The sequence below is a fragment of the Chlorocebus sabaeus genome, chromosome 2 (assembly GCF_047675955.1).
Source record: "Chlorocebus sabaeus isolate Y175 chromosome 2, mChlSab1.0.hap1, whole genome shotgun sequence".
Taxonomy (NCBI): Eukaryota; Metazoa; Chordata; class Mammalia; order Primates; family Cercopithecidae; genus Chlorocebus; species Chlorocebus sabaeus.
Genome location: NC_132905.1, coordinates 73,245,147 through 73,271,664, shown reverse-complemented (window position 1 = coordinate 73,271,664; position 26,518 = coordinate 73,245,147). Strand labels below are relative to the sequence as shown.

At 37.9% G+C, this 26,518-nt stretch overlaps 1 protein-coding gene across 5 annotated transcripts in view; it reads left to right on the top strand.

Annotated features, from left to right (window-relative positions):
• USP16 (ubiquitin specific peptidase 16) overlaps positions 1 to 26,518 on the top strand; it is a 30,578-nt gene that overhangs the window by 1,027 nt on the left and 3,033 nt on the right. Inside the window, exons 2-17 of one of the 5 annotated variants that reach the window (XM_007965693.3) lie at positions 51 to 113; positions 2,518 to 2,619; positions 4,914 to 5,092; positions 9,134 to 9,237; positions 10,555 to 10,658; positions 11,558 to 11,745; positions 12,606 to 12,701; positions 13,293 to 13,423; positions 14,056 to 14,143; positions 15,188 to 15,266; positions 16,589 to 16,680; positions 17,041 to 17,097; positions 17,982 to 18,158; positions 21,235 to 21,898; positions 23,378 to 23,472; positions 24,704 to 24,790. In XM_007965693.3, coding sequence (XP_007963884.3) covers positions 2,559 to 2,619; positions 4,914 to 5,092; positions 9,134 to 9,237; positions 10,555 to 10,658; positions 11,558 to 11,745; positions 12,606 to 12,701; positions 13,293 to 13,423; positions 14,056 to 14,143; positions 15,188 to 15,266; positions 16,589 to 16,680; positions 17,041 to 17,097; positions 17,982 to 18,158; positions 21,235 to 21,898; positions 23,378 to 23,472; positions 24,704 to 24,790 — 2,202 coding nt within the window. In that variant the 5' untranslated portion in view covers positions 51 to 113; positions 2,518 to 2,558. The remainder of the gene's footprint in view (positions 1 to 50; positions 114 to 2,517; positions 2,620 to 4,913; positions 5,093 to 9,133; positions 9,238 to 10,554; positions 10,659 to 11,557; positions 11,746 to 12,605; positions 12,702 to 13,292; positions 13,424 to 14,055; positions 14,144 to 15,187; positions 15,267 to 16,588; positions 16,681 to 17,040; positions 17,098 to 17,981; positions 18,159 to 21,234; positions 21,899 to 23,377; positions 23,473 to 24,703; positions 24,791 to 26,518) is intronic. The other 4 variants (XM_007965698.3, XM_007965679.3, XM_007965700.3 and 1 more) reach the window with 4 other exon arrangements.

Sequence of the window (26,518 nt, the reverse complement as noted above, 5' to 3'; positions counted from 1 at the left end):
CTGCTGCAGACTTCTGACTTCTTATTCTTCACTCTTTTCTTTTTCACCAGAACTTGTTTGCTTCATTCTTATGTACCTACCTTTGCACCTTGTAATCATCCTTTATGCCTCAGGTACTATTCTTTTTTTCTATTTAAATGCAAGAAGTATTTCTTCAGGACCTACTATGTACTAACATTATGCTAGATATTATAGGCAGTTCCAAAGCTATGCCTGAAACCATTTATTTTTCTAAGAACTTTAGGTTCTGCTTAGAGAAATAAGATAAACCCAGATAAAGATTTAAAAAATTCACTAGAATATCTGATAAGGGGACAAGATGACTGGAGCATACTGTAAATACTGGAGAAGTTCAGTGGAGAGGTTAATTTAGAGTAGGATGATTGTCTAAGGCTTCCTTGAAATGGAGAGCTTGCAAGATTGGTAAGATTTAGATAGATAGAACATTACGGCTAGAAATCAAAGACATCAAGGCGCAGAGGGTACAAAGTGTTTTGGAGTGGAGTACAAGAGACAGACTTGGCCAGGCGTGGTGGCTCACGTCTTTAATCCCAGCACTTTAGGAGGCCGAGGCGGGCAGATCACGAGGTCAGGAGTTCAGACTAGCCTGGCCCAGAGTTCAAACCCCCGTATCTACTAAAAATACAAAAATTAGGCGGGCGTGGTGGTGGGCTCTGTAATCGTAGCTATTCGGGAGTCTGAGGTAGAAGAAGCATTTGAACCTGGGCGGCAGAGCAAGACTCTGTCTCAAAAAAAAACAAAAAGAGACTGACTTGATTGGCAGGTAAAAAGTGGTGGTCTTGAAACCCAAACATCTGCGTTTTACCTTTTTTTTTTTTGTAGAGATAGTGTCGCTTTTTTGTTGCCCAGGCTAGTCTTGAACTTCTGGCCTCAAGCGATCCTCCCACCTCGACCTCCGAAAGTGTTGGGATTATAGGCGTGAGCCACCGCATCCAGACAACACCTGCCTTTTAGCTCATTTTTGTTACCCTGTGTGATCTTTCACCATTTTTTTCCCTGAGTTTTCTTCTCCTTGACTGAAATGTCTCCATTTAAAGTGTTGTTATGAAAATCCGATGTGATAATGTTTGTGAAAGGATTTTGAAGAGCAAAAGTACTATATAATTATAATTTTAGTGGGTTTTTTGTTGTTGTTTTTGTTGTCGAGGCATAATAGAGAGTCAGGATTAGCTGAGCATTGGGGCCAAATTTATAAAGGCCTATGGGCCCTATTTATAAAGGCTAAAGTTTAGGGAGTGTGGTCTGGGAAACTGTTAAATGCTTTCAATCAAGAGAATGATATGATAAAAATGGCATAACTGGAAGATGAATGTAGTACTGACCTTCCACCCCGATTAGAGTGAGTTGGATTGGAAGCAAGAACTTGGGTGCTATTTTTTGTATTTATTTCTAAAATCTATAATTCTAGATAGGTAGACCTGTATGTACTTTTAGCACTTTTCTTGTTTTCTTTTTTTTTTTTTTTTTTTTTTTTTTTTTGAGAGGGAGTCTGAGTCTGGCTCTGTGGCCCAGGCTGGGGTGCAGTGGACGGATCTCAGCTCACTGCAAGCTCCGCCTCCCGGGTTTACGCCATTCTCCTGCCTCAGCCTCCCGAGTAGCTGGGACTACAGGCGCCTGCCACCTCGCCCGGCTAGTTTTTTTGTATTTTTTAGTAGAGACGGGGTTTCACCATGTTAGCCAGGCTGGTCTCGATCTCCTGACCTCGTGATCCGCCCGTCTCGACCTCCCAAAGTGCTGGGATTACAGGCTTGAGCCACCGCGCCCGGCCGCACTTTTCTTGTTTTCTAAGTTTGAATTGTTGACTAAAAAGGTGAAGATGTGATGTGCAGCTAGATTTGTCAATAGCCTTCCAAAGTGGTTTTGGCAATAATGTAATAATGTAAATAGTCAAGAATGCAGTTGTAATCAATTTCCATTTAGCTGATGTGCATAGGAAATCCTGGTGTTGAAAAGGCACAACAGTGTATCACTTTTTGTATTTAGCTTTGAAGCTGTTTTGGAAAATTTCTAACTCCCTTCAGGAGGTTGTTGTCAGAATTATTTTTAATTTTTATTAGAGAAATTATCAATTTAATTTGCTTAGACTGCAGAGCTAAGAAAGGTAGCTTAGAAGGAAAGGAAATCAGTTTTCTAATTAAAGTGCCACCATTATTTCACATGTACGTAGTGAGGAGTCAGCTTCCTAAGAGTGTCAAGTTCTGAGACTGTTCACGACCTGTTTAAGAAGACCAGGGTTCTCTCCTGACCTTTTACATGTATTGAAAACCTCTTAAGCTTGCTAAGAATCAGTTTCCTACGCTGTGAAAAACAGGGGAGATAACTATTCTATCTACTTGAGTTCCTATTGAAAATTAGATGATTATATGTGATTGGTCTTTATAAATTACAGTGTGATAGACACGCATAATATATGTGCCTTCATTATTTTACTGTCTCCTAGAGAAATATAAGACATACTTTCTTTTTTGTTCAAGCTAACTTTATCTTGCTTTCTAGATTATTATTTTGTGTCAGTAAGTAATCCATAAAGTGCCAGCATGGGAAAGAAACGGACAAAGGGAAAAACTGTTCCAATTGATGATTCCTCTGAAACTTTAGGTATATTTAATTGACTGAATCTTTAATGTTTATATCTCTAAATGAATGTTTTAAAATATGAAAATGGTATAAAACTGCACATTATTGTTATTTTCATTTTAATGTAATGTTTATAATCTATATGTCATTTAACAGTCTTCTCCTTTTTTTTTGAGAAAGAGTCCCGCTCTGTCACCCAGGCTGGAGTGCAGTGGTGCAATCTCAGCTCACTACAACTTCCGCCTCCCAGGTTCAAACGATTCTCTTGTGCCTCAGCCTCCGAGTAACTGGGATTACAGACATATCCCACCACAGCCAGCTAATTTTTTTTTTTTTAAATAGAGACGATGTTTCCCTATGTTGGTCAGGCTGATCTTGAACTCCTGGCCTCAAGTGATCTGCCTGCCTCGGCCTCCAAAAGTGCTGGGATTACACATGAGAGTCACTGCGCCCAACCTGCTACAACATTTTATTTTATTTTTTTCTCTGAGATGGAGTCTGGCTCTGTTGCCCAGACTGGAGTGCGGTAGCATGATCTCAGCTCACTGCAGCCTCTGCCTCGCGGGTTCAAGCAATTCTCCTGTCTCAGCCTCATGAGTAGTTGGGATTACTGGTGTGTTCCACCACACCCAGCTAATTTTTGTATTTTTAGTAGAGTTGGGGTTTCACCGTGTTAGCCAGGCTGGTCTTGAACTCCTGACCTCAAGTGATCCACTTGCCTCAGCCTCTCAAAGTTCTGGAATTACAGGCATGAGCCACTGTACCGGACCTTCAACAACATTTTTAATGGCATATTATTGCATTGACCAAAGACCATGGGTATTTCATAATTTATTTAAATAATTTTCTACTGTTACAGGTTTAGGTAATCTTTAACTTTTTAGTATTATGAATGGCTCAGTAGTAAACAACTTTTATAGCTAAATCTCTGTGTATATTTAAATATTTTCCTAATACACATATATAATTTTTTAATCGAAGGGTATCAACATTTTCAAGGCTCTTTTGATTCTGTTGCTAAGTTGCCATCCAGAAATGTTTTACTAATTTCCAGGCCCCCTAGCAGCATAGAAAAGTGCCCATTTCCCTGAACCTTCATCAGCACTGGTTGGTATCATCTGTAAAAATCTGTGCTGATTTGATAGTTTAAAAAGGGTACCTTCTTTTTCCAGTTTGTATTTCTTTGAGTACTGAGATTTGGTAGTTTTTCCACTTGATCTCAGTTGCATTTATATTTCTTTCCTTGGTGCAAGATCATTGGACATAAAGCTAATTATGCCACTTGACTGGTTTCTAAACCTCCAATGTTCCTGAAACAACTCAGCACTTTAGAGTGATTTGCAAAGCTCTTTACTTATCTTGGCCCCAACAGAGTTTTCAGCCTCAGGTTCAACTGCTCATTTTTACACATTGTGTAACTCCATCATCTGGGGAGACAGCATGCACTTTTACATGTTTTTATTCTTGGCATTGGCATTTTCAGATTGCCCTTCACTCCCTGAGGTCACAGTTTAAAGTGTGAGCCATGAAGTCAGAAAGATTTGAGTCTAAATTCTGGCATAGATACTCAGTAGTTATGTGGGCAGTAAATCTTAGTTTTCTCATTTGTCATTGGGAATAATACTGTCTTCTAGGGTGATTGTAAGGATTAAATGAGATAATGTATGCAAAACATTTAACAAAGTTCATAGAACATATTTAATTAATATCAGCAATTTTTATTACTATTATTATCTTCTAGGATTGCACAGATATTACCTCCCCGTGACACTTTTGGTGACTTTAGCCTTCTCTTCTTTTGCTGCTACACCATGTTTCAGAGATTTTTATACATTAATTTATTTAGCTGCCTTTCCTTCCGGAATGTGAGCTACTCCAAGAAAAGAGCTGTGACTTGGTCAGTTTTGGGCTCCTGAGCGTCTAGCACAGTGCCTGCCCTGTAGTAGGTGTACCATTGACTGAATGAAGGATGTTTTCTACAAATCTTTAAAGATAAAGAGAATCATAAATATGATAAAGGTCCTTAATTTAAAGGAAATAGCCAAATAAATTGAAATGAATTTGTAGTGGGGTCAGTGGTGGTTATATTTAGGACTTTAAGAAAGCGAAACTTCACAAATTTGTATCAAATCTGTTTCTCACATATTCATCTCGTATTATTCAAACATCAAACAATTTTAAGTTCAGAATATCTAACAGTTACTTTATAGAGTAAATTTCATTTTTGAAATGTGAATCAAGGTTAAGTTTTGAGATTAACTGAAGAAAGTCATTTTTGACCTTATATATTCCTTCTCTATTATTTGTTTTAATAGAGCCTATGTGCAGACACATTAGAAAAGGATTGGAACAAGGTAACTTGAAAAAGGCTTTAGTGAATGTGGAATGGAATATTTGCCAAGACTGTAAGACTGACAATAAAGTGAAAGATAAAGCTGAAGAAGAAACAGAAGAAAAGCCTTCAGTTTGGTTATGTCTTAAATGTGGCCATCAGGTATGCTTACTTTTAAGATCAATATGAGATTTTAGAAAACTCTTTGAACTTACTTTAGAAGGTATTACTTGGAAGTACAGTATGGATAAAAGGATACTAGTAACATAGATCGTGTTCTCTGGGGAACCAGTTCTGAGTCTGAAGTCTGTGTATAGGTGGTGGAGTGTTTTCTGGTACCACACCAATAAAAGTAAGGGAAGCAAGATTAAGCACAGGGAGAAGTTGAATGAAGAGGCAGTGACAATGGGGTCTCATCCAATCCCACAGTGATCTCTGCCTGAATTGAGGCAAGGAGCTAGACCTTTCTATCTGTGTGTAGACCAGTCACTGGATATGGCCTGTCCCTAGAGCAGGAAGTAACGTCGGGCAAGGCAGCTCCCTTTTGTTGAGACTGATTCCTGGGGATGGATGGACTAGACTGTGAGCTCTCAGCCGGCCACATTCTCAGCACACGGGGGAATAAGTAGTACCTTGATCTTTGGGAGTGAGGGCATGTCTGGCTGGCACATCATAGTGTCTGCTCTACCAGCTCACAGTTACTACCATGGTACTAAAGTCAGGGCCTCTCAGTTACCCTTAGTGGTGGCAAGTTAAGCTTATATGTTAGGAAATTGGGCTACTAGGCAGTAGTCATGAAGTCATGAGGCTTCAACATGAGGCAGATAGCCAGGTTTTTTTTTGTATTTTTTTTTTTGAGATGAGGTCTTACTCTGTCACCCAGGCTGGAGTGCAGTGGTGCAATCTTGGCTCACGGCAGCCTCTACCTCCCAGGTTCAAGCAGCTTTCCTGCCTCAGTCTCCAAGTAGCTGGAATTACAGGTGTGCGCCACCACGCCCGGCTGATTTTTGTATTTTTAGTAGAGATGGGGTTTTGCCGTGTTGGCCAGGCTGGTCTCAAACTCCTGATTTCAAGTGATCTACTAACCTTGGCTCGCTCAAAGTGCTAGGAATACAGGCGTGAGCCACTGCGCCCAGTCAGGATTTTTTTTTTTTTCATTACATGTTTTCAAGTTGAAAATCTTATTGAGGTTGTTATAGATCCATGTGCAGATCTAATAAATAATACAGAGAAATCCCTACGCGTTTTGCTCAGATGGTAACATTTTACAAAATGAGTATAATATCACAACCAGGATATTGAGATTGATACAACACACCAATCTCAATCAGATCTCCTGAGTTTGACTTCTCTTTTGTGCATGTGTATGTGTACATGTGTATTACATTCTGTACACTTTTGTCACCTGTGTAGATTATTCACCACCACAGTCATGATACTAAATAGTTGAGCATCACAGGGATCGCTCATACCCACCTCCCTACTGCTACCACTCTCTCCAGCCCCTGGCAACCACCATTCTATTCTGTATTTCTAAATTTAGTCACTTCATCAGAAAGGTTATGTAAATGGAGTCAGTCATACAGTGTGCAACATTTTGGGATTGGCTTTTTCTTTTTTCTTTTTTCGAGACAGGGCCTCACTCTCTCACCCAGGCTGGAGTTCAGTGATATAATCATGGCTCACGGCAGCCTTCACCTCGCAGGCTCAAGTGATCCTCCCACCTCAGCCTCCCGAGTGCAGGGGCTACACCTGCATGCCACTATTCATGGCTAATTTTTGTAGTTTTTGTAGAGATGTGGTTTCAGTATACTGCCCAGGCTGGTCTTAAACTCTTAGACTCAAGTGATCCGCCCACCTGGGCCTCCCAAAGTGCTAAGATGATAGGTGTGAGCCACAATGCCCAGCCAGGATTGGCTTTTTCACTCAGCATAATCACCTGAAGATTTATCAAAGCTGTGTCTATCAAGTTTATTCTTTTTTTAATCACCGAATGTATTTTATGGTATATATGTACCACGGCTTGTTTTTACTGTTTACCTGTCGAATGACAACATCTGGGCTGATCCCATTTTTTGGTGATTAAATAAAGCCGCTATTAACATTTGTGTACAGGTTTTTGTGTGAACTTAGATTTCATTTCTCTAGGATAAATGTGCAAGAGTGCACTTCCTGGGTCCTATGGCAATTTAATGTTTAGTTTTTTAAGAAACTGCCGAACTATTTTTTCACAGTGACACTACTTTTTGTATTCTTACTAGCACTGTATGAATGATTCACTTTTTCTTCATTTTTGTCAGCATTTACAATTGTCACAGTTTTTTATTTTAGCCGTTGTGAGAGTTGTATACTGATATCTCATTGTGGTCAGTTAAAAAAATCTGTATGTTAGAAAATAATGTTGTTTACTTATATTTGAAAGGTTTAATTGTAACCTTTTAAATACATATGGTGAGTATGAATATACTTCGCTATTTCGATTTTTTAGAATATATTTTGTGTTACAAAGTTTACTTGCTACCTTTTTAATTCATAAGAGTAAGACATGTCAGTATTAACTTTTTTCCCACGAGATACTTTTTGGCACTGTTAGCTAATGATTCTTAACTCTTGTGTCAAGACAACTATATGTTTCAAATGTTCTCAAATGATGTTGTAATTTTCAAAAATAATATCAAATGTTAATTCATTTATTTTGGAATTAAATGTTGAATGGGATAAATTAAGCCAATAGTGTTTGGTACATAGTTAAGGAATTAGAAACTACCAATGTATATTCCTTCTCCAGAGTATATATCTCGCTGCAGTAGAAATAGGACCGGTTGTTGTACTGTGGTCCAAAAGTTGATAGATTGGTTCCAGTAGATACACAGTGAAGGTATGTTTCTTAGCAGTGATCTGACTAGCTGGAAGCAGGAGTTTTGGTCATGTTCTTTCATGAATAAGCCTATACATCTTTTAGGTAAAAGTCTCCCATTTGCTTGTTTAAATAGTGCTTTTTGACCACCTCCTGTGTTCTAGAATATTTGATAATATATTAAGTCTATTGCTTTGAGCCTTTGGGATTTATAGTTCAGGGGAGAATGGATATAAATATCAGTAACGTTAGTACAAGGTAGAAAATAAGGAATGCCACTAGGGATTTACACCATGTTTTACAGAATTTGTTTAAAGGAAGGAGACAGTATTTTCTCATCTGGGAGATAAGTATAGGCTTCTGGGAGGAGGTGGCTTTTGAGCAAGATCTTTAAGAGTCGGTGGGATTTTGTTAGGTAGCAGTGTTCATAAAGGATTCTGGATAAATAGAATAATGTGAACAAAATTGCATAGTTGTGAAAAGTGCTGAGTGTGTTTTTAGCTGGTCATTGGTATGTGAATAAGAGAATGTGGGAGTTAACACTGGAGAGATATGTTGGGGTCAGAGAATGTCAAGCTTGTTTATTAGGGGTTTAAGAGAGCAATTCATAATTTTTGAATTGTGTATAAATAGAGCTTTGTTTTAGGAACATTAAACTGAAAGAATATGCATGTGAAGGAGGAGGCTGAAGTTAGGGGAATGTTTAGGAGACTGTTAAGGAATCCAAACCAGACTTCATGAGTGACTGTGTTAGTGTGGTTTAATTTGGGCTGGAAAGTTGGAGAGCAAGAGTACTTTGAATGCATGGTTTTCTTTTTTTTTCTTTTTTTTTTTTTTTTTTGGAGATGGCGTTTTCGCTCTTGTTGCCCAGGCTGGAGTGCAGTGGTATGATATTGGCTCACTGCAACCTCTGCCTCCTAGGTTCAAGCAATTCTCTGTCTCAGCCTCCTAATTAGCTGGGATTACAGATGTGTGCCACCACGCCTGGCTAATTTTTGTATTTTTAGTAGAGACAGGGTTTCACCATGTTGGTCAGGCTGGTCTCGAACTCCTGACCTCAGGTGATCCCCCGACCTCAGCCCCCCAAAATACTGGGATTACAGGTATGAGCCACCGCGCCCAGCGAGTGCATGGTTTTCTAAATACTTTTTGATTTAAATGTTCTCAGTTGCCTGTGCATATTTAAGTTTTAACAAAATACTGATTCCGGAGTCTAACATTTTCTTTTCAAGATTGTTAAGAGTGGCAGAGTTTCATGAGCCACTTCCTTGTTTATGATAGATTTTGCATTTTCCCCTCCTGCTGAATTTTTATGGCCTTGAGGTTTATGATTATGATTTTTTTAGGGCTGTGGCAGAAATTCTCAGGAGCAGCATGCCATGAAGCACTATCTCACACCAAGATCTGAACCTCACTGTCTGGTTCTTAGTTTGGACAACTGGAGTGTATGGTGAGTTTCAGTTCCTCTGCCGGTTGGTGGAAATTATTTGAAATATTGGAGAATAGAAATGTTTAAATATGTTTAAGAAGAAAACAATTTAAAATTTTTGTAGTATGTTTTAAAATACCATCACTTTCACAAAGCTAAAGAATGTGGTGTTATGAGAAGCTTCTACTTGGACGTTTGCACAAACAGAAAAATTGTAACATAGAAGACTTAAGAATCTTTACCCCTTTGTTTTTCTTCCTTGTGATATTATAAGGCATATAGTGGAGATAGGGACGCTGAGAACAAATTTCAGATAAACAAGATTGTAATAAAATTTTGGCTATGAATTTGCGTGAAAATAAATATCAGGCTGGTATGTTACAGATGCTGCATCGTAACATCATTAAAACAGATTTTTACCTCTTAAAAATCATTTTCACAGTAGTCTTCACTGAATGACATCTTTTTTTTGGGATGGAATCTCTTTCTGTCGCCCAGGCTGGAGTACAGTGGCGCGATCTCGGCTCACCACAACCTCCGCCTCCCGGGTTCAAGCAATTCTCCTACCTCAGCCTCCCGAGTAGATGGGATTACAGGCATGTACCGCCATGCCCAGCTAATTTTTGTATTTTTAGTAGAGACAGGGTTTCACCATGTTGGTCAGGCTGGTCTCAAACTCCTAACCTTGTGATCCTCTCGTGATTCGCATGCCTCGGCCTCCCAGAGTGCTGGAATTACAGGCATGAGCCACTGTGCCTAGCTTGAATGACATCTTTCAATTGTAAATGTTGTTACTTTTGTCTGGCTAACACAGTGAAACCCCATCTCTACTAAAAATATCAAAAAAACAATTAGCCGGGCGTGGTGGTGGGCACCTGTAGTCCCAGCTATTCAGGAGACTGAAGCAGGAGGGTGGCATGAACCCAGGAGGCAGAGCTTGCAGTGAGCGTAGATGGTGCCACTGCACTCCAGCCTGGGCGACAGAGCGAGACTCTGTCTCAAAAAACAAAAAAGAAGTTGTTATTTTTGTTAGTGTAGTTCTGTATTTTAAAATATATGTAGAAAAATCTTTTGACTTCAATGTTATAACCAGTAAAGTAAAATATTTGGGGTATTTCATCGTACTACTTACATGCAGCTATAATTCTGGCAAATCTTGTTAATAATAAACCAGAGTAAATATGCACTGTCTTCTTCAGGAAAACAGAATTTTTATGTTCAGTTTCTTTAATAGAATAAGTTGGCATTACACACTTTGGATTCCAGGAATTATTATTTATCTCCCCCTTTTTAGTTGTCAGTTTGTCATTTTTCTTTCTGTGATTTTTTGGGACACAGGTGTTACATATGTGATAATGAGGTCCAGTATTGTAGTTCAAACCAATTGGGTCAAGTGGTTGATTATGTTAGAAAACAAGCCGGCATTACAACTCCAAAGCCAGGTAAAATAATTTGTTTCTTTAATATATACCAAACGTTGATTTGTGTATCTGCTGATACTTAGATTTGTTATACTACCTAGTGTTACATACAGCTGAGTAACATTAGTTATGGTTGATTTCAAACTATGAAACTTTTTAGTTTCAGGTATTAGAAGGGATGTAATAAATGGTCTAGTCAGATGTGTTGAAGGCCATAGACTAAGGTAATGACCAATAGACCTGTTCCCATAACCCTAGCCAGGCTTACTATAGACCTGCCTTACACTGTTCTTACTGTCGTAATTTTGTAATAGCAAGATTTCTGTCTGTTTGCTGGGATAACATAAAAGTAAAGCATTTGTGATTCCTTCTAATGGTCAGATATTTCTTAGGTTCTTTCCATGCATAATTAAATTAATTGACTGATATACAGCATTTGCTTTAAGCATGTTTTTTAAGTTTTTATTGTCACAAGTATCTTTGTCAGAGCCAGAATTACTTGTTTTTTACTTTAGGATTGATTTTTGACCCAAGGAATCATTAAAAAATTTATTTTATGTCCACGTTCTTGATTGTTTTATATTCTTAATTTCACAAGGTAAGATCTGTTCATTTGTAAAGAATTTTTATGCAGTAAAAAAGGGAGATTTATACCAAAGCACATACTGTTTGGTTTCATTTGTCAAACTATTGCTTACTTTAGGTCTGAGTATTTGTTGTTTATTGTTTTTTTTTGTTTTTTGGGGTTTTTTTGCATGGCAATTTACCTGTATTTATTTAAAATCAAATGGGTGGGTGGGTAGGAAATAATGTCTTTAGGTAAACTCACGGACTCTAATACTGTTTCCCAAGTATACGTCTGTGTTCGATATGACCATATTACACATTTTGCTAAATGTTTTTTTCTTCTTTTTTTAAAGCAGAGAAAGATAATGGAAATATTGAACTTGAAAATAAAAAATTAGAAAAAGAGAGTAAAAATGAACAAGAGAGAGAAAAGAAGGAAAACATGGCTAAAGAGAATCCTCCCATGAATTCTCCTTCCCAGATAACTGTGAAAGGACTCAGTAATTTGGGAAACACGTGTTTCTTCAATGCAGTTATGCAGGTACATTGTCATTTTTTTCCCTTTAAAAAAAAACACATCCTTTTACTTATAGAATCTGCTACTTAATTCCCCCCTACGTAATTTATTTCTATGTATCCAAAGAAAACTTTTTTTTTTTTTTTTGAGACAGGGTCTCACTCTGTCACTCAGCTGGAGTGCAATGGCACGATCTCGGTTCACTGCAGCCTCTGCCTCTTGGGCTCAAGCAATCCTCCTACCTTAACCTCCAGAGTAACTAGGACTATAGGCATGTGCCACCACTCCCAGCTAGTTTTTGTATCTTTTGTAGAGATGGGGTTTCGCCATGTTGCCTAGGCTAGTCTTGAACTTCTGGGCTCAAGCAGTCCACCCACTTTGGCCACCCAAAATGTTTAGATTACAGGCATGAGCCAACTCGCCTGGCCAAAGAAAACTTAAGGAAAGTTTTATTACGTAACAGTAAGACAGTTTGGTGAGCGCTCGGGTGCAGTGGGTTTGAAACAAATATTGCTGCTTCTTTCATGGAGCTTGCACTTGGGTGGTGGAAACACAGGATAACCTCGTACAGAAGCAAATATGTAGCTACAGGTGGTGGTAAGTGGTTGTGAGAGAATCATGGTAGAGGATTGGGGATAGCTACTTCTGATTGGGTGGTGGGAGAATGCCCCACTGAGGTGATGAATGAGTTCAGAAATGAAGTAGTTATGACCCAAATAGAGTTGGGAGAGAAGCGTCTGTAACTTTTCATTTTCCGAGTACAGATACAATAGAGATTTTAGTGTTGGTCATGATTTTCTTTTTTGATAGAATAGATACTTAAAGTGTTTAAGTTGATTTGCCTTTAAATAATTTTTCTCTTTTTTTTTCACCCTACATGCTAGAACTTGTCACAAACACCAGTGCTTAGAGAACTACTAAAAGAAGTGAAAATGTCTGGAACAATTGTAAAAATTGAACCACCAGATTTGGCATTAACAGTATGTTCTTTAAACTTTTCTAATCTGTAACTTTCCTCTCTGAATGTCTGTTTTCTAAATTATTTTAAATAATTGACACTCATGTCCACCGTTTTCGTTTTGTTTTACTTTAGGCTACTAAGTTAAACAGTTTCAGGCTAATAGAAGTTTTAAGGAGCCTTTACATCTGTTTGCTCTGTGTGTACTCTGATTTTCTGTGCTCGAGTGTTAAGCTTCCTTCTTGGGAACGTGTATATGTTTGTGAAGCCTTAGGCTTACCTTATTATTTTTAACATCTTTAAGGTGACTTAAGAACTGTGTAATCAAATAAATATTGCCTTATCCATTTTTATTATTTACATTTTGCTTTGGCTCTTTCAATTCTTAGGTAGTAAGTGTTCCAGATAATCTAAAACTAAAATAGTAGAGCTGAATTCTGCATAAGACAGTCTGTGACCAAACAGTTTCTGTATCTTTTGATGTACATTTTAAACTTTTAAATGGGGCAGTTCTGTCAGGAACATTGACAGTACATGTTAACTAATTAGATTTTAGTAAAGTCAGTGATTCCAAAATTTGACTGAAGAAAGTAATTTCTTTTCCCATATTCAGGAACCGTTAGAAATAAACCTTGAGCCTCCAGGCCCTCTTACTTTAGCCATGAGCCAGTTTCTTAATGAGATGCAAGAGACCAAAAAGGGGATTGTGACACCTAAAGAACTCTTTTCTCAGGTCTGTAAAAAGTGAGTATCCACTTTGATTGTGCTTTCAGTGCCTCAGATGCTGAGAAATCATATTAATATAAAAATATAAAAATATTAATAGCATTACATTTAGTCAACCCTCTGTATACAAAATGCATAGTTTTTTTTCATTTGGATTTTAAAATATATTTTATGTGATAGTTATATCTCCCAAGGGTGTTAATGGACTAAACAGAAATTTGTAGAAACTAGAACTCTCTGGTCGGTTGCGGTGGCTCACGCCTGTAATCCCAGCATTTTGGGAGGGTGAGGCGGGCGGATCACAAGGTCAGGAGATCAAAACCATCCTGGCTAACACAGTGAAACCCTGTCTCTACTAAAAATACAAAAAATTATCTGGGTGTGGTGGCGGGTGCCTGTAGTCCTAGCTACTCGGGAAGCTGAGGCGGGAGAATGGCGAGAACCCGGGAGTTGGAACTTGCAGTGAGCCGAGATTGCCCCACTGCACTCCAGCCTGGGCAACAGAGCGAGACTCCGTCTCAAAAAAAAAAAAAAAAAGAAAAGAAACTAGAACTCTCTGAGGTTTGGAATATGATCCTAAGATTTTCTAAAAATAGCTTCAGATCTTAGTAGACTGAAGATTGCTTTTCTGTCTTTTTGTTTTTCTCCAGAGCAGTGCGGTTTAAAGGCTATCAGCAGCAAGACAGCCAGGAGCTGCTTCGCTATTTATTGGATGGGATGAGAGCAGAAGAACACCAAGTTAGCATGTTATGACCATTGTATTTTATAATCTTATCTTCATAAGCTGTCTGTCTCATTTGATATCTTACGAGTTAAAACAATGAAAGCTAGATATTAAGGCCATCATACTTTTAAATTTTTTCTTACACCAGCTTTTTCAACTAGTATGTTTTCACCATTAGAATGAATCCAGAGAATTAGCAGTGATTCTCTTTCTCTTGATGGCTTAAGTTTAGTTGATGTTTACAGCATTAATGTTCTTTAAAGGTTCTATTGTACTAACCTATGAGAAGAGCTGCCAAATATTGGAAAATGTTTCTCCCAAAATAGTTCCCAGGTGCAGCATACCCTTACTCTTATTCTGAGTCTGATTTAACACTGTTTTTTGAATCTAGAAAGTATTTTCATTTTGTAGGAGTCAGGTAACATTTGTTGCATTTTAAAATTTTTGTTATTTGCCAGGATATAAAATAATGTATTTGGGGATATGAATTAATGAGTACTCATAATAGTGATAATAACTAATATTTATTTTGCACTTATTTTATGCCAATCACTGTTTTCAGTGTTTTGTATTAATTCCCTTACTTCGTTCTCACGAAGTTTCTGCGAGGTGGATACTGTGATTTTTTTCCTATTCCATAGATAGAGAATCTAGGCTGTGGAGAAGTTCAATACATAGTTTAAGGTCCCCCAGAAATAATGAAGCTGGGCTTTAAGCACTGGTGTCAGCCCCTGTGGCCCTCACGTAATCATTCTGCTTGTAGGACAAGCTATTTCAGTTTCTTTTCAAAGGAGGCGGGCATGTTCTGATAAGCTGTGGTTTGAAAAGGTTTAAGATCTTGAAGTGATAAGATAATACCTTTATTCAATGGTTAGTGATTGCTTTGCGGCATAATTCTTTTTTAGGTCCTTGAATTAATTTTGAAAATGTGATTTTGGAATTATTTAGTAAAAATGGGGAGCTGTATCCTGATCACTTTCTTGACTTGATTACAATTTTCTAAGGAAAATAAAATTTAAAATTTAATAGTATATATATATTCATTTTATTACTTTTAGAGAGTGAGTAAAGGAATACTTAAAGCATTTGGTAATTCTACTGAAAAATTGGATGAAGAACTAAAAAATAAAGTTAAAGGTAATGTCTGACTTTTTGAACTAAAACACTATAGTTGAAATCCTCTGTATCTTAGGACAAGATTGCTGGCACATGTATTTCCAAGTCCACAATTATTAATGTATAATTTCTCTTTATCAACATTGATTAGTAAAAATTATTCAGTATTCCAAAAGTGGACAATTTTAACCTATGGTGTATTCTTTTTATGTATTAAAGATAGAGCTAAGATGAATTACAGTTTTACTTTTCAAAAGCTTAAAATTATAATTAGCAGTAATACATGAATTGTATTTGTTACTGTGAGTTGTCAGTAGTTGGTATTAATCATGGAGCCAACTTAGTTCTTATTTGGCATGTAAAGATTTAGGACAGATCTGCCCAGTAGAACTTCCTGTGTTGACGGAACTCTTCTGTATCTTTGCTGTCCCGTATAGAAGCAACTAGGCACGTGTGTCGCCTGAAATGTGACTGGTGAAACTGAGGAACTACATTTTTATTTTTTAATTGTAATTAAATTTACATAGCCACAAATGACTAAGGGCTACTGTATTATAAAGCACAGATTTGAATCAACTCATAGCAACTCTTTGCCTCCTTGGTGCCCTTTAGAGCCTGGCCAGTAATGAAGAGAATTATCCCCGCTGGCATTTTCTGTCGTAAAAGTGTGGTTCTGCATAAATTGTCATTTGAATAATGCTTATAGGCTTCACGTATTTGGAAAATTGGCTGCCCAAGTAGTAAAATTAGGGCTTTTAGTTAGATTAAACTTATCAAGATTATTTCTAGAAACATAGGAAAATAAAAGGAAGATTTTGTTTGAAACATTTTCCTGAGGTTTTTCTTTTGTTTTTAAAATATCAAAGGAGTTCGGTCTTAAGAGTTCACAAAACAAGTTACATGCATTTTCTCTCCCAGTTTGCTACTGTGGTATCTTTTATCAGTCTTGAATGTTAGAATGTTAGAGCTAAAACTGAGGAGCTAGACTGTCATTCAGCTTAGTCCGAGCTGTTCATTTTATACTAACAGAGAGAGAGACATAGAAGTCTCACTGACTTGCACAGTTTACTGCCCACTGACTAGGTCTTGGATAAGGACTTTTTTGTCTTATTCCTAAAAGGTGATTGTGTTCAATTATGTTATGCTCAGAGGTGGAATTTATAATACTGACTTCTATCGCATAAAAATGAAATAATGGTGATTATGAATGGAGGAAGAAGTCTGTGGGACAGGAAATTTAAAATAAAATTTTAGAGTTAGATAGGTAAGTAGTTTTAGTTTTTCTTGTTTAATTAATTATATAAAGGTAATTGGTAATTGATAAACTTTTTTTTTCTCCTTAGACTATGAGAAGAAAAAATCAATACCCAGTTTTGTTGACCGCATCTTTGGTGGTGAACTAACTAGTACGATCATGTGTGATCAATGCAGAACTGTAAGTAGATGTGATGTGTACTGGGTTTATTCACTAATATTCATAGAGTAGTTTATCTATTGTTTATTTCAAAAACAGAAATCTCTACCTTCATAGGATATCTTTTTAAACTATTCAGATGTGCATGATTCTTTGTGGGAAATGTCAGCACTCCTTAAATCTTGAAGAAGTTAAACATTTTGATTTATTTTCCCCAACCCAAAGTCCTCAGTGTTGTGTAATTTTTCATTTCAAATTTTCTTAAGCCTTTGTTTATTTTAAAACCCTCCCCCTACCCCCCATCCCACAGGGCAGGGAGTAGCTTACTATGTAACATTTACAGTATTTACATTTTTACATTGTCTTTTTTGATTGGTTAAGGTCTCCTTGGTTCATGAATCTTTCCTTGATTTGTCTCTCCCAGTTTTAGATGATCAGGTAAGACTATTGAGTTTATTTTATTCAAATAGATTTATTTTCCTGTAAGATTTTACTGGGGGAAGCCCTGTTACTCTTTTTAAGTTTGTATATTACTGGCACATGCAGAAATTTTTCTTAATTTGAGGTAGAATAATTTTTAGGATTTGAATAAAGAACAGGGTAACTACTTTTAAAAACAAGGATGAGGAAAAGACGATGTATTCAGAATTCTGTACAAGTAATTACTTTGATTGGTTTCCATACAGGGAAGTGTTTTCCTTATATTAAAATTAATACTTATTTTTGGTATTTAAGACTAACCACGAATCCCTTGCACACCTAAGTTCATAAATGTTAAAGAGTATTATTTCATTTTAATTTGGTTCCTTTTAAGTTGTAGTAGGAAAAAAGATGTTATGAGTATTGGATAAATCATTATTCAACTTCGTATGAATTATGAGACCTTTGGCTTGTTACTTGGCAATTAGTCTCACCAAACTTTATTTTCTCTTTTTCTAAAACTGTCATATGCATGCAAAGAAAGAAAAGAATTAAAAAGAATACACTGTGGTGACTTATGTAAGTCACTTAGAAAATGTATTTGGAAATGGACATATTTACAGTGTGACACAGCATGTATCTAATAAAATTCATTGTATTTCTATTACACTTGCATGTGGCATTGCCTTTTGCTGTTTTGTTGGTTTGCTTGTTTTCTCATTATGTGAAGATTGCTTTCTAGTATATGAGATAAATGAATTTTGTCTCGTCTATTTTCAAATATTGTGGAAAATAAAACCAGTATATAATAGAAGTAGAAAAATATTTACATAGCACAGATTTTTTTCACCAAATGGTAGTTGTAAAATTTTGTTTTTGACCTATGTTATCTATATTTTAAGAGTGGTAAGAAAAGTGTCAATGACAAAAATCTGAAAAAGACAATGGAGGATGAAGATCAAGATAGCGAGGAAGAAAAAGATAACGACAGTTACATAAAAGAGAGAAGTGATATTCCTTCTGGAACAAGTAAGCACTTACAGAAAAAAGCAAAGAAACAAGCCAAAAAGCAAGCCAAGGTGGGTAATTAGTAGGAAAATCATATGCTTCTAATTTTATATTTTGAACTATTGAGTGTGTAGTCTGAATGATGTTGGTTAGACATGTCTGTTATTTTAGATACAGCACTTTCATTTGGCAGTTGCAGAATTTAGCTCATTTAGTATTCTCTGCAGGGAAATTGCTTTGACTATATGTGAAGAAAACGTGCTTTTTTAAAAAAATCCTGCATTGCTTGTAACAAGTATTTGTAGTAAATTTAATTAACTTAATTTTTTGAGTTAGTATATTGATGCTCACAAATTTAAAAATATATAAAGATAAACAATAAATCCCCCTTCCACCAGTGTTTTTTTTTGCCCCCCTGCCACCAAGACGGAGTCTTGCTATCACCCAGGCCAGAGTGCAGTGGCACGATCTGTGCTCACTGCAACCTCTGTCTCCCAGGTTCAAGCAATTCTCGTGCCTCAGCCTCCTGAGCAGTCAGGACTACAGGCGCATGCCACCAATCATAGCTAATTTTTATATTTTTAGTAGAGACAGGGTTTCACCATTATTGGCCAGGCTGGTCTCAAACTCCTGACCTCAAGTGATCCGCCCGCCTCGGCCTCCCAAAGTGCTGGGATTACAGGTGTGAGCCACTGCGCCTGGCCGACCACCACTTTCCTTTTATGACAAAGATAAACATTTTCGTTTCTTCTTACGTATCCTTCTGGAGTTTCTTTTGGAAAATATGAGCAAATACAAATATGCAGTCTTGGTTTTTTCCACCCTTTCTTACCATACACACCATTCTGGATTGTATTGTTTGTTTATACTTAGATTCTTGGAGTCCTTTCCATTTTAGTATATAAAACTTGTTCATTTTGTTTTCTTTCTTTTTTGAGATGGAGTCTCACTTTGTCTCGCTTTGTCGCCCAGGCTGGAGTGCACATGGCGAGATCTTGAACTGCCTCCCGGGTTCAAGTAATTCTCCTGCCTCAGTCTCTCAAGTAGCTGGGATTACAGGCATGTGCCACCATGTCTGGCTAATTTTTGTATTTTTAGTAAAGACAGGTTTCGCCATGTTGGTCAGGCTGGTCTCTTAACTCCTGACCTCAGATAACCTGCCCACTTCAGCCTCCCAAAATGCTGGGATTACAGATGTGAGACTCCGTTCCTGGCCCATTCTTTCTTTCTTTCTTTCTTTTTTTTTTTTTTTTCCACAGTTACATGATTCTGTTTTATGGATGTGCCATAATTCATTTAGCCATTTCTCTATTGATTTAGGTTGTTTCTAGTCTTTTGCTGTAATGGTCAATGCTCTAGTGAATAACCCTACACATATGTCATCTGTAGGGTAAATTTTGAGAAGAGAGATTGCATTTGTAGTTTTGGTTGATACTAATTGTCCTTCACAAAGGTTGCTCCTGACCCTTGACAGCTGTGTGTTATCAAAGTTCCATATTTTGATTGGTGTGTTAGATGGGAAATATTATCTCAATGCAGTTTTATTTTGCATTTATTTTGATATAAATTAAGCATATTTTATGTTTCAGAGCCATTTGTGTTTCATTTTCTTTGAAGTTTTTGCTTATATTCCTTTCTCATTTTTTATTCATGTGTTCCTCTGTTTTTACAGAAACATCAGAAAATGTTTGGGTCCCATCCTTTTGGCTGCCCTTCATTCTTCTGGTATTACAGAGTAGCGTCACGCGGGTTGTTCTTTCAGTTACAACCAGAAATGCTAACCCCTTTGGGTTTTTAGGCATTTCAGTAACAGGAATCTTGATGAAATGCCTTCTTTTCCTCTCTGTTTGGAAGTAGGTTGCAAGTGGCAAGAGTGATTTAAAGGGAAAAGTTCTTTACTCTCTTCTGTAAATGTGGCTACCTTGCTGCTTTGTTAACTTCAGGCCATTTTTTTCTCAGAATACTTTTGTCCATTCCTCTGACCAATCTGCCCTGTACTTGTACATCCTTGAGTTTTCTTTCAGTTTTTTGTTTTTTTTTTAATCTCAGTGAAACCTTGACCCAATAACTCATATGGGTACGTTTATTTCTGTTAGGTGTGTAGTCAGACCCACCGTATGGTATAACATTTGACTGCCTGGGTTTAACAGTCTTACTACTCTGCCTGGATTACTTCTCTTAGCACAGAGACCATGTCTTGCATATTTTTATTTCTGCAATAGGGTGCTTTTTTGATGATTGGTGATGGTTTATTCCTGATTTCATTTAAATAACTTTTTCTTTCTTTTTTTTTGGGAAGAGTCACTCTGTTGCCCAGGCTGGAGTACAGTGGTGTGGTCTCGGCTCACTGCAACCCCACCTCCCATGTTCAAGCGATTCTCTTTTCTCAGTCTCCTGAGTAGCTGGGACAACAGACACGCACCACCCATGCATGCATTACAGGCACGCCTGGCTAATTTTTGTATTTTTAGTAGAGATGGGGTTTCACCATGTAGGCCAGGCTGGTTTCAAACTCCTCACCTCAAGTGAGACGCCCTCTTCAGCCTCCCAAAGTGTTGGGATTACAGGTGTGAGCCACTGCACCTGACCTATATAACTTTTCTTCATAATTTATTTATTTATTTTTTTGAGACAGAGTCTTGCTCTGCCACCCAGGCTGGAGTATGGTGTGCATGATCATAGCTCACAGTAATCTTGAACTCCTGGGCTCAAGTGATCCTCCCGCCTCAACCTGCTGAGTAGCTGGGACTACAGGTGCACACCAACGTGCCCGGCTAATTTTTATTTTTATTTTTTTTAGAGATGGGGTCTCAGTATGTTGCCCAGGCTTGTCCCAAACTCCTCAAGTGGTCTCTTGTGATCCTTTTGCTTTGGCCTTCCACAGTGCTAGGATTACAGGTGTTAGCCACCATGCCCAGCCAATTTCTTCACAATTTATTCGATCTGTGGTAGTAAAGGAACTTTTTAGGATCAGATTGTGAGAGTGAACTCTTCCTTAGGAAATTATTTTTGATCGATAGGCAACAAAACTGGATATAGTACATGTGTGTGCTTTCTCTTTCTTCCTTTGTCTCTCTTCTTCCTTTTCTCCCTCTCTTTCTTTTTTTTTATTTCTTTCTTTTTTAATACCTTATACTTTTTACCCAGAACCAACGAAGACAACAAAAAATTCAAGGAAAAGTTCTTCATTTAAATGATATTTGTACTATTGACCATCCTGAAGATAATGAATATGAAGCTGAAATGTCACTTCAAGGAGAAGTAAATATTAAATCCAACCATATTTCACAAGAGGGTGTTATGCATAAAGAATATTGTGTCAACCAGAAAGATTTGAATGGCCAAGAAAAAATGATAGAAAGTGTAACTGACAATCAAAAATCCACAGAGGAAGTCGATATGAAAAATATCAACATGGATAATGATCTGGAGGTTTTAACATCTTCTCCCACTGAATGTACTAGGAATTTAAATGGTGCCTACCTAACGGAAGCGAGCAATGGAGAAGTGGACATTTCCAATGGTTTCCAAAACCTAAATTTGAATGCTGCTCTTCATCCTGATGAAATAAATATAGAGATTCTGAATGACAGTCATACTCCTGGAACAAAGGTGTATGAGGTTATAAATGAAGATCCAGAAACTGCTTTCTGTACTCTTGCAAACAGGGAAGTTTTCAATACTGATGAGTGTTCAATCCAACATTGTTTATATCAGTTCACCCGTAACGAGAAACTTCGAGATGCAAATAAACTGCTTTGTGAAGTATGCACACGGAGACAGTGTAATGGACCAAAGGCAAATATGAAAGGTATGTTAATGCTCTCACTGTAAGTAAAATTAATATTCAGGGACAGATTTTGCCCTGCATAGGTAGAGTGCTCCTATTCTAATTGTATTGGGATTTGGATGGCATGAATAAGTGTCCTCTTCTGTGTAAATATTTTAATAGAAGGATGGAAGAAGTAGGACTTTATTGAAGTGGCTAATACACTATGACATCCCAGCAGCAGTTAAATGGGACAGTTTTCTCCCTGACATCTCTCCCTGTGGGTAAATTATCCCCTTGGAATACAGTCACCACAGCATGCTGACACACAGTGGCTATTTTTTACCACCTTTACCTCCTTTGCACCCAGTATGCCACATTTGAATTTATCAGTGAACTAATGTGACATGCCCAGTGCAAAGCACTGGGAAGACAGTGCTTTCTTACAGTCTTCCTCAAATGGGAAAAAGAAACATACTGACAATTTCCATTATCTCCCCACTGCCTTTTTTTTTTTGAGTTTGGGTAAATAGGATGTGGAGGGGCCATGGATTCCTAAGGATTTTTACTAGAATTGTTGAAACATTTTAAAATTGTAAGTAAAATTTTATTTATTTATATGTAGAGACAAAAAGGCTGTTTTTGTGTGTGTGTGTGTGTATGTGTATATATAAATCTTATATGTGTGTATGTGTATGTATATAGATATATATCAGCTCAGAGACCATACAAGAATAGGCTTACTTTTTGTGTGTATATATATATTATCAGCTCAGAGACCATACATATATATGTGTGTGTGTGTGTGGGGTGTGTGTGTGTGTGTGTGTGTGTGTATATATATATATTTTTTTTTTGAGACAGAGTCTTGCCCTGTCTCCCAGGCTAAAGTGCAGTGGCCAATCTCAGCTCACTGCAGTCTCTGCCTCCCGGGTTCAAGAGATTCTCCTGCCTCAGCCTCCCAAGTAGCTGGAACTACAGGCGCCCGCCACCACACCTGGCTAATTTTTGTATTTTTGGTAGAGATAGGGTTTCACCACATTGGCCAGCCTGGTCTCGAACTCCTAACCTCAAGTGATTTGCCCGCCTAGGTCTCCCAAAGTCTTGGGATTACAGGTGTGAGCCATCGCACCCAGCCTAAAAAATATTTTTTGTAGGTGAACATTTGCAAATTATTTGATATGATGGAATATAGTAAACTTTGAACCTCATTAACCAAAATATTGTGTCTCTCCACAGTAATTCCACTTTTCTCTTTGATTGTAATCATTCTCAGTTATTACAGTATTTTGATTTCATCAGTAAGAATTTATGGACATTTTTATCTCGTATAAGTACCTATGAAATATCTTTGATTTTGCCTCTTACTCCACAAATTCTACAGTGTTTGTTATCTGGTCCTTCATAGAAAAAGTTTACTGATCCTTGCTTTAGATGTTTGAAATGATTTTATAGCAAACCTGAATGCTGTAGGGGTCCAAAATGATTTTCACCCTGTTAAAAATTTCTTCTTTTCTTTAGGCGAAAGGAAGCATGTTTATACCAATGCCAAAAAGCAGATGCTAATTTCTCTTGCTCCTCCTGTTCTTACTCTTCATTTAAAGAGATTTCAGCAGGTACTCCTTGTTACCCAAAATTTGTTTTAAATATGTAACACCTATTTTGTTTATTACCTATTTTATTCAGTACTGTCTCAACATATTACTGTGTTTCTTTGGTTTTCTGTTGTTTCTCAACTCTAATGTCAATGAAGTCAGAAAGGGAAAAAAATAGGGGCTAGGCAGAGGCGCATGTGAAGGTGGAGGCACAATCTCCTCAGATTTCCTAGAACTCATGTTCTTCTTTTTAGTAAGATTGGCATCTTACTTTTATTTCAGGTTAAATAAAATAAAAGACTGGTGTATTACATATATCTCATGCTTAGGAATATTAGCTTATCTTTTCTGTTTTGTGTGTGGCATCTTATTTTTATGGACCCTTGATGAAAAGACAGTGGTGCCTCGGATTGTCATCATTTTGGTGACCTCATCTTTTCTGGAAAACTTTTGCTATAGCTGTATAACTTCTAAACTGTGTTCCAAATTCCGAAAGTACTTTCAGTATCTTCAGAACCTTTTTTCCCTTGTGGTTGGTATGGGCTTGAGTAATTGGGTGGGCCTTTATTAGCAATTCACTAAGCTTGGTTCGAGCATGAGGCTGAGAGTGCATGTTTCACAGAAAAGTATTATGCTATCGTTGAGTTTTAAGCACTCGGAACCTCTGGTCTAATCTGGCATTTCTGGATGGCTGAAGCAGAAACATTGAGAATTTTCTCACAAGAACAGTTTTTTTTCTTTTTCTTCTTTTTGAAACAGTCTTGCTCTGTCATCCAGGCTGGTATGCAATGACACGATCATGGCTCACTGAAGCTTTGACCTCCCGGTCTCAAGCAATCCTCCCACCTCAGCCTCTATCGTAGGTGGCTACCACCATGTCCAGCTAATTTTTTAATTTTCTTGTAGAGGCAGAGTCTCACTGTGTTGCTCAGGCTGGTCTCGAACTCCGGGGCTCAAGTGATCCTCCTGCCTCAGCTTCCCAAAGTGCTGGAATTACAGGCATGTGCCATCGTGCCCAGCTGGGAATAGCTTTCTTAATGTGTTGGTGTGTCTTTTTTGTGTGATACATGTGCACTTAGCAAAAGCAAACCAACTTGGAACCAGTTAGTGGTCAGAAAGAATTGAGTCTCCAAAGAAAATTGAACTAGGACTTAATGTTGATACTCTTTTGGACATCAGAGGGGACTTTGGTTTACTTAACCTGTATTGCTTTTCCAGGAAAATAAGTCAATCTGTTATACTTCTCTTTTAGGCTGGCTTTAACCTACGCAAAGTTAACAAACACATAAAGTTTCCGGAAATCTTAGATTTGGCTCCTTTTTGCACCCTTAAATGTAAGGTAAGTGAAAGTGGTCTTTTTCAGGAAAGTCCTTTAAAGTCAAATCATAGCTTACTTACCTAATGCTCTAGTAGCAACTCACTTAAGTATGAAGTTGATAACAATTACTGAGTAGAGCTGGGTCTTTCATCATTGTACCTTATAATTTGAAGATTAGTGATGAATCATTTTGAAGAATGGGTTATTTCAGTTCAACGTTTAGAATCCCCTTTATTATGGCACACATTGTCTTGTGAGCTGAAGGCATAAAACTAAAGGTGAGCACATCTATTAATGAATAATCTCAGTTTAATGTGGTTGAATATTAAGGCTGGTGAACATAGATCAGGGGTGGTATACACTTAACCCACGATGTTGGTGGTTCAGGAATGGCTTTTTAAAGTAAACCGTGCCTCAACTATATTTAAAGAAGGAGTAAAAGTATGATGAATCAAGATGAAATGAGTTTTTCAGGCAGAAAGAACAGCAGGAGTAAAGGCAACAGGGTAAAATAGATGGTTGAGTGCCAGGGACTGGTAATGTATGTAGTTCTAGAGTTTACAGTACAAGGTATGGGGGAGTTGAGAAATGAAGCCGGAGAAGTTGAGATAGGTATGAAGGTTTGGAGGGTTCCCATGGTGTGGAACTTGGACTTCATTAGGTATACAGTGGGGAGCCCTGAGGAGTTTAAAACATTGGGTGGCATGGTCAGATCTGCATATGACATAGGTTACTTATTGACATATGGAGGCTGGATTTTAGGAGGGAAAGACTAGAGGTGGGGAAATGAGTTAGGTGGCTGTTGCATTAATTCAGCCAGTAGTTGATGAGGGCTTAAAGTTGGCAGGAGATGGGGGAGATAGAAAGACTACTTCAGGAGGTAGAATTAACCAGACTTAATGACTGATTGGCCCTGGAAGGTGAGGCAGATGCCTTTTGTAAATGGATGCTGAGGGTGTCAGAGAAAGGGTTGAGGATGATTCCTGAGGCCTGGCTAGACGGATGGGAGTGCTGTAAATTGAGGTAGGAAATATAGGGAGAAAAGCAGGTTGAGAAAAGCAGGTAGAAAAAGGATAAAAACTTGAGTGTTAGATACATTTGAGTGTCAGATATCTTTGAGAAATCAATGTGCTTAGTCTAGAAACATTTGGATATACATCTCTGAGGACCTACAGCAGAGAGGTTAGGACGGGCCCAGGGCAAAGATTGAGCAATTAGTACATATGTGGTGGTTTAAAATATGAGAAGATGGGATCCCTTGTGTATAGTGTCTGAAGAGAGAAAGAGGAGATGGCTAATGACAGGACCCTCCTAAGTATCTGAGTGGAATAGGCAGGGGTAGAAAGTGAGGACGCCACAAACAATCTCAAAGAATCTCCATGTTGAAGAATTTGGGGCTGGGCGTGATGGCGCACGCCTGTAATGCCAACACTTTGGGAGACCAAGGCAGTTGACTCACTTGAGGTCAGGAGTTCGAGACCAGCCTGGCCAACATGGTGAAACCCTGTCTCTACTGAAAATATAAAAATTAGCCAGGCATGGTGGTGTGCACCTGTAATCCCAGCTACTCGGGAGGCTGAGGCAGGAGAATCGCTGGAACCCGGGGAGGCAGAGCTGCAGTGAGCTGAGATTGCGTCACTGCACTCCTGCCTAGGTGACAGAGCAAGAACTCTCAAAAAAAAAAAAAGGCTGGGCCAGTAGCTGTGAAGGGCATAATGGAAGAGGCAGCTAAGGACAATTTATAAGATT